This window comes from Talpa occidentalis, unplaced genomic scaffold, assembly GCF_014898055.3.
Source record: "Talpa occidentalis isolate TD23 unplaced genomic scaffold, MPIMG_talOcc4v2.1 talOcc4.9, whole genome shotgun sequence".
NCBI classification, from domain to species: domain Eukaryota; kingdom Metazoa; phylum Chordata; class Mammalia; order Eulipotyphla; family Talpidae; genus Talpa; species Talpa occidentalis.
The window spans coordinates 72,348,542-72,361,094 of NW_023605305.1; the positions used below are offsets into that span (position 1 = coordinate 72,348,542).

Genomic DNA, 12,553 nt, shown 5'->3' on the forward strand with positions numbered 1-12,553 from the left:
TCACTGCTCCTCCCGGGAGGAGTCATGAACATGCTGTCTCTGAAACACAAACAAATGAAATTTGGGTATGTGATCTCCAAATCACCCTTCCCAGGGCTGATTATTATTATTCAGGGGGTGAATAATACTCAACAGCACAGTCTTTTTATTTTAATATTTATTTATTTTAATACAAAGCTTTGGCATTAGCAATTTTATGAAAAAATAAAATGTACTAAAAATAAACGCTTGTGTGACATGATTGGTAAATGATGCACAAAAATAGGTTCTTTTATCCATCAAGAGGCAATCAGTCAAAGAAGCAGTTATTTTCGTCTTCAAAACCATTCTACCCTATGGGATAAAAGGAAAAAAGAGGTCATGAATTAGTTAAGGTAGTCAATGTTTTAAAATAACAGAGAAAGTGATCCTAACTTAAGGGTGGTGTGGGACTATCCCCAACTATTTCCAAGTCCCACTGGTAAAGCCAGTAAGCCATTAGCATTTTCCTGAATTCAGCAGTTTCAGATCTATGGTCAAGAGGCACAGTTCTCTCACAAGTGTGTTAGTACTTTCCAAAAGGAATCCAGGACAAAGTACAGGTAGTAGTATCTTGTTTTAAAAATGCAGGAAAAATGATCATATACAACTGGTTTCCTGGTTTGAAAACATGTTCTAAATGCTGGGTTGTCTTAAAATCTGTAGGTGTTGTCTTTGAAATATGCTCTCCCTTTCTACCTCAAACAAGAATGTCATTACTTATTTTGAAATGATATTTTGAACAGTACAGTTTCAGGGATATATGGCTCTCTTCCAGGAACCACCAGTGTGTGCTTGCATGTGCGTGTGCATGTGAATGTGTGTGTATTCCTGTACTAGGTATGAGAATTCCTGTACTAGGTATCTGAGGTCTCTTGAAAAATTTACTATGCTGTCCTCAGGCTAAAGCTGCCCCTCTGCAATCTGGCACTGTACTGGTTCTGGTATGCTTCTCTAGTCTGGTTCATTTCCATGGTTCCTAAATCGTGTTGAGTTCTGATTTCTTTTCTTTTGGCTAAGTTCCAGATCTATATATTTCAAACCGTCTAGTAGTTATCTTAATGGTTATCATACAATTCTCCATCAGCTCTTGATGTCCTCTCCTCCCCATCACTTCCATGACTTCCTCCTTCAAGTCCCTATTTTTATCTAACATACCTTCCTGTCTCTAGTCTCTACAATGTCCAAGCAAGTTCTCAGTCAATAGGAATTACTTTTTTGCTGAAAGTCTTAGACACTACCCACTGCTTGCAAGAATAAAGTCCAAATTCTGTCTACTGCTGTACCACATAGAGCATATACATTAAATCACACAACCCCTGAACCTGACCTGCTTTTTCTTCACTTTGTGCCCTCATTATCTTGGGCCTGATTTTGAAACTCCTTCTTCATCCCTCCTTTCCCCCAGGCAAAAGCAGCACTCCCCAACCACTATAAATCAGAGTGGCTGTGCACTGGGCAGGTGTGCCCTTGCTTTTCAGGGCTCCTGACATGCAAGAGCTGACACTCAGCAGTCAGGGAGCACTGGGAAGATGGTGACTAAATGAATGAGGCCTGGTATGAAAAACAGAAAGCAACAACTTCACATAAAGTTCTGTACCTTACTGCATGCTATAGTTCATACTTAAAAACTGTCTTTATAATGTTTCCTCAGGAAAAAATGGATATGAGATGCAAGGACTTTTAATGGGTGAATCAAGATTTTTAAATTTATTTTGATGGCCTTTGAAGAATTTATAGCAACGAATGAAGCCCTAACATTAAAGGTACTTCTGAAAAATAAAATATGACCACTCCTAAAGTTAGTACAGAAGTACCATCAAAGATCCTTTAATCCTCTTTCTGTTATGATTTTTTAGAAAAACAAATCTGTCTTCTTAATCACACTATTTATGTATATATCTCAGGTTCAGAGTAGTTAAAAGCAGAAGTAGGTAATAAGAGAAAGAAGGGGATTCATTAGTAAACTGAGGGTAATTTCAAATTGTTACTGCAATTGGTACAAGCAAGGCTGTCTTGAGATAATAAAGATGGTGCTAGTGTGAGCAAAAGTATTAGATTGAGAACAGTGTTTCTCAAACCACAGGCCACAAGCTATTAATGGATTGTAAAACTGTTTGGGACTTTATGACTGGCATTAACAATAACAAAGTACAGAGGGAAATAAATCAGAGAATACTGCATGCAGTAAAGAAAACATCTGTGAGACTTCTTTTTCTTTCTCAGTTACATAGGTGAGAATTCTGGGTCATAAAGTAAAATAGATCTCTTATAGTGGGAAATAGGAAAAGAAGTTTGAAAATATTGCTTCACAAAACAAAGGAAAACACTGCTTTTAAAACTGAGGTTTTAAAAGAGGCAGCCAACAAGCCAAAATCTCTCTCTTCCCACTCGGATCTCTCCTAGGAAGGGACTCTTTAGGACAGACAATTCAAGAGGGACTCCCAGAAGTGGAAGGAGCCTCAGACTTCCACTTAATGCAGGATCTGCCTCTGAACTACTGAGGCCTCACAGCTTCTGCCTGAATAAATAGCTCCTAGCAAGCTCACAAGCTTTCAAATTACTCCAGGTCATGGATGCACAATTTTGACTCGTTTCTTACACTAATTGAAATCTAGCTTCCTGTAGATATCTCCAGAATCTCCAGTTCTCCAGAACTATAGTACTGCCTTCTATATGTATCAGTCTATGGTTCACAATGGAACTCTTATGAGAAATAAATGAGGCAATGTGGGTAGAAAGTAGCTCAATACAGGTGGTAAGTTTTTGGTAGGCACCCAATAAATAGTTCTAGTCTCATTTTTGGGAGTCCTTCAAATACCTGCTGACACCTTTCACATTACTTCAGTCTCCTCTTTTCCAAGCTAAGCACCCCCAGGACATCAAATGATGGTTTTCAGAAACATGAGTAGAGTATAAAATTAACCTTCTGCTTAACTGGACTATAAATGTCTACTACTACACTTCAAAAGAGGATAGCTCATGAGGAATACTGGTGGTGCCCACCAAAGCCCACTGACCTGCTACAGAGGTAGGGGCTCTTGGTCTTAGATTATGCTATAGGCTTTTACTTTGGATCCAGAGTCAGGGCAGGCATATGGAACCTAGGTGGATTAACCACAATGGATTCATTTCCTCCTGCTGAAAATGTTTCAATCTTGGTTTGCAAATTGTCAGACATAATTTCTGTGAATGAGAATCTAGGAAGTAAAAAAGGTCTATAGAGGATACCTAGCTGAACCTTCTATTCAACTTAAAATCTTTTTTTCATCACCTGCACATCTTATATAACTTGTTCCTGAAATAAAAATGACAACATTTATTTCCTTTATGTTGAGAAAAAATACATCAATACAAATATAAACTGGTGAATGCTGGGATTTCACAGGTTTATTTGAATAATGAAGTAAAGCAGAAAACCTCCTTTGGGAACTGAAATTCAATAACCTTGCCTACCTAGGTGCTAAGAAATGGAAGTATGAGAAGTCAATATATAAAAATATATTTGCCTTGCGTTTATTTCCTTCTTTGACAACTATCCTGTTTATATTTGTAAAGTCTCAAAATTCGCTAGCTTATTTTATTTTTTTTAAATATTTATTTATTTATACAAGCACTGGGGTACAAGCCAGAGGTGCGGGAGGGCGAGAGAATTCACCAGAGACAGAGCAGGGAGCAAAACAGGCAGGACCGAAATACACTGCTGAGGGGAGCAGCGGGCATGACAGGAGAGGTTTGCCGCGCCATGTGGTAATCTCCCTGGCCAGCTGGGAATCAAACCAGCACTGCAGAGGCTGTAGACAGCTTCACAGCACTGCGCTCAACACGCTGTGCCACCCGGGAGGTCCCAAAATTCACTAGGTTTGCTTGCAGTGTTTTAAAAAAGCACAATTAGTCATGGCTGAGTACTTAAAATAGTATTTCATCTCAACAGGAGGGAAATGGCCCTAGAAATATGGACTTTGATCAACTTCTGAGTTAAGCCATAGTGTCAAGTCCCGTGTGGTGAGGGGTAGACCGCCTGTACCCTGAGCAACCTGTAATTCAGCACTGTGGGGCAGAGCCTGGCCCATCTGGGTTCCACATGCTTGCCCACTGATCTGGCCCACATGGCTTCATTTTGTCTATGGAGTTTCACCACTTGCTAAACTGGGTAAAGATCTTGTTTGAAATCACAATGCACATGTTCAGTGTAACAGAAAAGTAAACTATAGTAGGTAGTAGCAGTTTACTCTTAATTTCCAGAGAAACCACTGAAAAGTGAAAAGATGAAGTTTATTTTTCTAGAAGACTGTCTTACAAATAGATGAGGTAACCTAGAAAAATTAAAACAGAGTAATTAAATTGAAAAGGCAATCTCATTTTGACTATTTTTGGTAAAGGCAAAAAGGGAAATAGAGATTTCAAGGAATTCATTAATGAAGAATCATTATAAATAATTTATTTGCTAACATAAACCTTTCCTTGGAATTAAAATCACATAGGAATTTCTCATCAACATTCTTGAGAAAGAGACAGAATTAAGAGTGACTATTAACTTTGTCTTTGTGCCTATAATTGTTTGAAAAAATGAAATAATTCATATATATTGTTCAAAAAAATCCCAACATATGATAGCACAGGAGAGAAAAACATTACCCAAAATCTTACTAAATTAAGATAATCACCATTAATATCTTGGTGACCATTCTTCCGGCACCCATGTGTGTACACACATACACACGCACACTCTCACTCTCAATTTCTCTCTTTAAATGGGATCATGAAAATTGTCCTTCAGCATGGCTTTCACCGAAGGTACAGAAATAAAATCCAAATGAAAAACTGCAGTATCCACCCTTATCAAAAGCTAATGGGAGGACAGGACTAAGACATGGATCTAGGATCTATGACTTAGATTCTGAGTCATGCAGGCATTTACGCATGGAACTGAGATATTATGGCTCAAGTGCTCTGATTTCTAATAGGCAGTATGCCTATTGGGCACTCCCCAATATCCAGTGGAAGAAGTGAGAATTTGGCACATGTTGAGTGGCAGCAAGGTGCATTAAATTACTTAGTAATTCTTTAAAAGTGCTCAGAGTGCCACCATTGGCTGTGATTGGGTTTCACTGGTTCGTGAATTTTTAAGAAGTGAGTTTACATTACTATCAGCGTGAGGGTAAGCAAAAAAGGTGACAGCAGGAGAAATACATATATTCCTCCAAATTGCAATCATAGGGACTCACAGAGCTCCTATGATTGTGTGTCCCAGTTCATGGAAGACAAATTCATTTACCAAATGATAAAGGCACTTGGCCATTTTTTTCACAGAACTTTCAAAGAACCTTGGCAGGATTGTTTTGGCTAACATTTATTGAGCACGTCTTATGTACCAGGCACTGTGCTAAACATGTTAAATGCTAATTCTCATAACCACCCTGTGATGCAATTCTACCATTAATGCTATTTTATGGATGACTAAAATGCAATTGAGATAAACATCACTATGGGTCTCACAAGCAAATGGAGGAGTGTGTGTTTGCCTCCAAAATCTGAGCAATTATCATTATGTTGAAGCAACACTGCTTTCAGTGGACCCAACAGAAGCAGCTAGCTGTTGCCCTGCTGTAGGATGCCTAGCCTGCTCATCTTAAGTTTGAAGAATGCCAAGTGACCATGCCATTCTCCCAATATGTAACAACAGGTCAGGGATGCCAAAGGGCATTTCTTACAAATCTAGCCAACAGATCAGGTTAGACGTAACAAAATCAAGTCACTGGATTGGAGGTTACTTGCTCATTGTTTCTACAGCTGAACAACGAGCATTCAATTAAATCAACTGCAAGAGCTTGGATGGTTATTATTAATTAAAGTGCTGGCCTGAAACTGGATATGGAGAGTACATGAATTCCACTTGTATTGATTTAAGTTCAAATCTGGGCAGTGACCCAGGGATGCTTTCATCTCTAATTAGTTTTCATGAATACTGGTTAAAGGACTGAATAATGTCCTCAGTAAATGCCCAAAATTTAAAACAAAAGCAAACTCAAAAACTGTTTCTCTCATCCCTATGGAAAGGTACTTTTGGAAAATTCCTGGATCAAAATGGCCCTTAACAGTCTCCTAGCCCAATTTCCCTTCCTCTAAAATACCTCTCGCTGACAAGCAGCTCTGACAAGACACACCCAGGCTCTGCCTGTATTTCTGGTCCTATCCATGGCAAACCATCTCACTGGTCAGTAACCCAACTGACAGTTCTGCCTTCCTTTCTCTTATTGCCTCCCTGTAACTTTGGTCTTCACTTGAAGGAAATACTGTTTAGCCTTATCTTTTTCTCCCCTGAGAGGCTTCCTAGTATCTGGAAACAGGGTTCTTCCTGATGGTTTCTTTCTTGTAGGTTAAATATCATAGTTCCTATTCCTTGATTACGGCCAGGGTGTCAGTGTTCTAACAAAGCTAAGTCTGGAAGATTCTAGGTAAAGTCTGATGGGCCCACAGAAAGCAGGGCTACTCTTACTGGTGCTCATGATACGATGTGGACACCCTTGGCATTCTATGACTATAACTGGTTGCCTTTGCATTTACTTTACACTGTTGGTTCACTTTGTTTGTGGCTAATGAAAACCCCTAGATCTTTTCCCAAGTGAGCTGTAGTTGCTGAGCAAGGTGAGATCCAATCTGTTAATGACTGAAAACATATGTTCATGAAATAAATTATTTTGCTAGGTATGATTCCATTAGGATCACTATGAATGTGGCAGAAGCTGATTCTCACCATATTTATGAAAATTTAGTCTACATTTTCCTTGGGATCATCTGGCACATGCAACCCAAAAAACAATTTGTTACTTACTCATTAGCATTCAAGCTAGCTGTGGCTCTGATGATCATGTAGCAGAGTGTGAGAACACTGAGGATGCCAAAACTGCCAATAATAAACCATTCTTCTGTTGACAAAGGAAAGGGAGGAAATCACTCTGGGGAGAAGGCTTAAGTCAAATCGATGTCAACATTTCCCTCAAATGCAACGAAGCAGACGTCAACGGAGGTAATAAGCCAAGACTGGCCCAAGGAAGTGAAGCAGGAGGAAGATTGCCAGAGAGCTACTAACTGGAGAAGGTTAGTGGAGTAATGGTGAGAGCTGCAAGGCAGAAAGGAAAGCATGGCCCAACCGTTTCTTCCAGTTAAGGTCCTGAGGTCTGTGAGGAACGTGGCCACCAAAAAATGTGTAGTAAAATATGTATATAAAACTGCAGATGGACACTGATTTTTTAATTATTAATTGAGATGACATACTTATTGTCTCTTTCCTTCTTCATTTTGTCACTTCTGCATGGTTGTATTGCTCATTCTTAGAGAAAGGTTTAGATACACAGAGTAGAAGTTCCCAAACGTCTTGTGGGTACTCAAAGCAGTCCGCAGGCTGGCCTTCCACAGCATTCTTGTCTACAGTATTTCCTGTATGGCTGGGTTTACTGGTAGTCTTTACTGAACAAGGACATCTCATTGGTGTCTCTTGGAAAGGTATACCCACTGTCTATTCTGCTTTGTTAAGCATAAGCAGGAAGGATAGGTGAATTCACAAGGTACTTGACCCATCAAAGAGTGAACACCTCTGGTAGAGAACTTAAGGATTTTTATCTAGTCTCTTTCTAGGTCCATTCATCAGTTAATATTTTCCTTTAACTTTTCTTTCTTTTTTTTAAAGATTTATTTATTTATGAATAGAAGAGCTGGGGCACAGGCCAGAGATGCGGGGGGTGAGAGGATCCACCAGAGACAAAGTGGGGAACAGAACAGGCAGACTGACTGAACTACACTGCTGAGGGGAGCAGCGGGCAAGACAGGAGAGGTCTGCCCTGGCCGGCTGGGGATAGAACTCATGCTGCAGAGGCTGAAGATTGCGTCACAGTGTGGTGTTTAACCCCTTGCACCACCAGGGAGGCCCTATTTTCCTTTAACTTTTCAAAGTCTGCATGGTCAAGGTAACATTCCAAAAACAATATTAAGAACAACAACAACAAAAAAATACCACCCCCCCAAGTCTCCCCCAAAAAAACCCCACAAAACCACAAATCCAACCAGAGAACCAATATGATTTTCTAAAAAACTCTTAACTACAAAATATGTAGGCCCCAGAGTACTCTCTTAATCAGGAGCAGTTTCTCAAAGTGTTACTTGCTAAAATTCTTGATGTATCTGCAACAAGGCAGTAAAAAGAAACATGTATACTGAATGCCAAATGTTTATATGCAAAAATTATGTATAACATGGTGTTTCTCAACCTGGCTTTCATTGAGTCCCACAACTATGCAAAACTGTGTTTGCCTAGGAATTTTGCTTGAAAAAGGTTATTAGATTTTTATTAGATTTTAAAGGTGGTGAGCTTCAAAAACTGTTCTTCAGGATTTCAGGATGTTGAGTTGTTCTATGAGCATTTTTCTGCCCACCTTTTTTCATATTATAAAATGCTCTTCTTTTTAGATAACAGTGTAGTCACGGCTTTGTAGTATACAAATTTCTCATTGGTAGCATGAATTTATAAGAGCTTTATTAAAGCTGAACATTCAAGAACCCATACAAAATCCATCACTTTTACCCAAATATATATTTTAAGGTAGGAAAATGTATATTGACATTAAAAACATTATGGGATGATTTCCTATCAATATGAAGAAGTTAACACAGAATTCTTTTTTCTTCTTAGAGACTTTTATACATAAGCAGACTTTTAGAACCTTCATTATGTCTATGTTTTCAAATTCTGAATATAACATTCATATTTGTACAGCATTTCAATTATAAAAACTAGTAATCAAAAAGAGTGAATATCATAATAATACCCACTGGGACCGAGAGTATGTTAGCAGCAATCCGCTGCTGCTGGCTCTTGGTTATTGCTGTCTTGCTCAGTGTGGATTTAGCACAGTGCCTTGCACACAGTGGATGCTGGCTGAAGGCACTGTAGTTGCTAGGGCACTACAGGGCTTTGAGGCACAAGTAGCTTTGATCTTTTTAATCACACGAATCTCATTTATTAACATCATGTGTAAATCCTGCTAAAGATGATTAATTTGATAAACGAATAATTTTTATCATCCAAACATAAGATTTTGTAAGGACATTTCTGCATAAAATATAAGGGGATCAATACTTAATGTAGTAGTAGGTGCTCAATAAATGTTGATCAATGAAGGACCTATAAAATAAATTAATAAATAAGCAGCCTTTGTCTCCTTTATTACCATTAGATCAACTTTTAAAAATCTAGAGCATAAAACCTGAATGCTAAAGCAAGAAAATGTGAAATGCTATTAAATCACTGGAAACAAAATTATATCAAAGAATAGTTTTACTTATTTTATAAAACATAATTTATAATTATTTTATAAATGTAAAAGTTTGAAATGTTTACTTATTTAGAAAGTTTAAAAGTTTGTATGTTTACTTATTTCATAACTCAACAGGAAGGCTCCTTGAGTTTAGAAAAAGTGACAGAATGAAACCTGGGAAATCATCTCCTAGTAATAATTTTGGGTTGGCTGAAAAGCAATTTTGCTTTAATTAAACAGACCATGTGAGTCTTACCATGTGAAGAGAAAACTTTTTTAGCAGCTTTACCCATTACTGACTCCCAGAATTAGGTGAAGGGAATCCTATAGGGTTAGGGCTTGAAGCTACAGGCAAGCAGCAGCATATGTTGGAAAAGGCAGCACCCAAATGGTGACAAGGAAGATGGAGTGAAAGATCGTTAGATGAAAATAACATGTAAAGAATGGAACTGAAGAAAACAATTCACAGCGTGAACGTCCACACACACGCCTGCCAGCCCACTCACACCGTGCTCAGGCCTGCATCACCACACCCAGTACTTCTCAACAAGTCCAACACCATGATGTTCATAATCAACCCCCAGCATTTTTAAAGATTACTTTTTTGGTTTTTCTCCTGTTTCATGTACAATTATACCAAAGAGTTAAGTGCCAAATGCCAAACTGAATAAAAAAGTATAAAATAAATTGAGCAACAACAGGTCATCTGAACTATTCCTAAAGATATGAATTTTTAGGTTCAAATTCTGAATCAGCTTTTAACTAGACTGCCTGGGAACTGGAAAGCACTTCTCAGAGCTACAGTACACCCAAGATGCTGAGGCCATAAGTCACATCCCACCAAGATCCTCTAAAATGCCTGTTCGCAATGCAATCATTTCAAAACAGGTTTATAAACAGTTACTAAGATAAAAACTCTGAACAACTATTTGCCAAATGTTAACTATTTGTATTAGTTACACACAAATATACAAGCTCCTTAGTATAAAGGAAGTTTCGCTATTCCAAATATCTGCTTTAACCGAAGTACATAGCACTTGCTCAGTCACAGGCCACACTATTGGCCCTAGTGATTGCCCCAACCGTCATCTGGAGCAGTCACCACATGCCAAACATGGGCAGCAAATCTGTCCTGTGCTGGGCACAGGTCCACTTACTTGTTACGGCGATGTTGATCTCTCCTGTTCTAGGGGTGAGTTCCCCATCCTGAGGAAGAGGTGATATCCCCGAAGTTCGAAGGGGCTCGAGGCCAAGAGAATTGTCGTTGGTGAGGTCACCTAGGGCTGATCTTCGGTTAACTGCTTGGGTTCTGGTGAGTCTTTCCATGTCAAATGCTACATTATCAGTACATGGCAAATTTGGCTGCAAAATAGTTCCAGATTAAAAGTACTTATAAGAATAACAAATCATGTTGTAAAATTTTAAATATCTGACACCCTGTTAAAAGATTGTATCAGGACTTTTTAGTGTGATTTCCTCTCATTTCCCTCTCTATCCACCCTCTCCATTTCCCCCAAGAGTTCTAAAGAGAAAAACAGATGATTTCCTCCCCCCAAAAAGTTACAAAGGAAAGGCAAGATCCATTGCAGAACTGAGAAAATTGGTTACTGCATCTTAATGACAACCTTTTGTGGAAGTGACTTCAGGAAGGGGATTCACTGTTGTCATTATAAAGCTGACAATAAACTATATGATTTTGGCTCTGATATTAACGTAGAGAGACAGCAGGTAACATAAAATACCATTACCTCTCTGTAATGCCTCATTCATTTGGTAGTCAGTTTTTAAATATCTTCTATCTTTAGACATAATACAGTCAAAAGCAGATCAAAACTGAAAAGATTTTTGAATTGTGAGAAAACTGTTAAAACCTAAGCACCAAAGCCTGGACGACAGATATAAAACTGCACTGGGGTCCAAGGACACCAACTAAAAAGCTGGATACAAACGTGGATACAAAAGTTGCCTGATTTAACAATATGGATATTTGGTATCTCCAGTAACTTTTGGAAACAGACAGTGTATTAAAAGCGGAGTTAGGAATGGTAGGTGAGACGTTGTATACACAGAAGTCAGACAACCAAGCCCAGAACAATTCTGTTCTAGATTACCCCCAAAGCCAAATTAAAAACAAACTTACACAGTGTAATAACTTACACAGTGTAATAATGCTCATAATGACTATCAGAAAAAATTTATTATTATTATTTTGGGTATTTAAAGAAATATGGTGGCTTACAGAACATTTTAGAAAGATCGTCATGAAAACCAGATGGGAGAAGTATTAGTATTTCAAAGACTTAAAAGACTAAACAAACCCAACAACCAAGAAGGCTGGAGGCAACAAAAGAGGCTAAGCTAGTATTTTCCAGTGTTTACTGTGTGTCAGGTATTATGGCAGATGCTTTGTTAAACTCCTCAAATGGGGGTGGACTCTGGTCCTAAGGGACATCTGGCAATGTCTGGGAACACTTTTTGATTGCTGTGACTGGGCATCATGCATGGGCACCAGCGTTTAATAGTAGAGGCTATGGATGCTGCTACACAGTCTACAGTGCAAAGGATGGTCCCACCAGGAGGAATGATCTAGTCCAAAATTATGTCAGTGGTACCAAGGTGGAGAAACTGTGTTAAATGACAATGACACTGCTGTGATCACTAGAGATGGAGGATAAATGGGTCCCAAGTGGCTCACCCCTGTGTCTGACAGCACAGTTCAAATTGGACCCTTAGATCTTCTTTGGGTTGCAAAGCTTAAAATGAGGAATTCAATTTTTGGGTTACACTAAGCTTTTTGTTCCATGAGGAGATTAAGCATTCACTCATTTTTGAAACCAAAAGTATTTCATTTCCCTCTAAAAATCTACAATCCTGGATATATAATAGATACTTCTCTTAAGCAAGAACTATAGGCTGTCTGTAAGCGCCCTGGTTCAGCTAGTGAGTGCTGATTTGTCTGTTCAGAGTTGAAGTATTCTACATGGCAGGCAACCTTTGCCAAGTTGTTAAAGGTTTGCCCAGGATGGGGCACCGCCCACCTTCACTATTTGCAACTTACCAACAACCAGGAGAGCAAAGTCAAACTCAAGAGGAAGGAACGTAAGTAATGATTTAGTTTTATATTATGCTGAAGACAGAAAAATGTACTATGGGACCAAAGTCAAAAGTCTATTCCTTAAAAAAAAAAAAAAAAAAAAAAAGATTGTAATGAAGGGGGATCA

General features: G+C 38.6%; 1 protein-coding gene across 3 annotated transcripts in view; it reads right to left on the bottom strand.

Moving 5' to 3' along the window:
• The window catches only part of RNF130 (ring finger protein 130), a 137,100-nt gene that overhangs the window by 29,217 nt on the left and 95,330 nt on the right, over nucleotides 1-12,553 (bottom strand). The window contains exons 7-9 of one of the 3 annotated variants that reach the window (XM_037500146.1): nucleotides 10,490-10,694; nucleotides 6,854-6,947; nucleotides 143-333 (exon numbers count right to left, since the gene is read on the bottom strand). In XM_037500146.1, coding sequence (XP_037356043.1) covers nucleotides 318-333; nucleotides 6,854-6,947; nucleotides 10,490-10,694 — 315 coding nt within the window. In that variant the 3' untranslated portion in view covers nucleotides 143-317. Of the gene's footprint in view, nucleotides 1-142; nucleotides 334-6,853; nucleotides 6,948-10,489; nucleotides 10,695-12,553 lie in introns of those variants that run through there. The other 2 variants (XM_037500147.2, XM_037500148.2) reach the window with 2 other exon arrangements.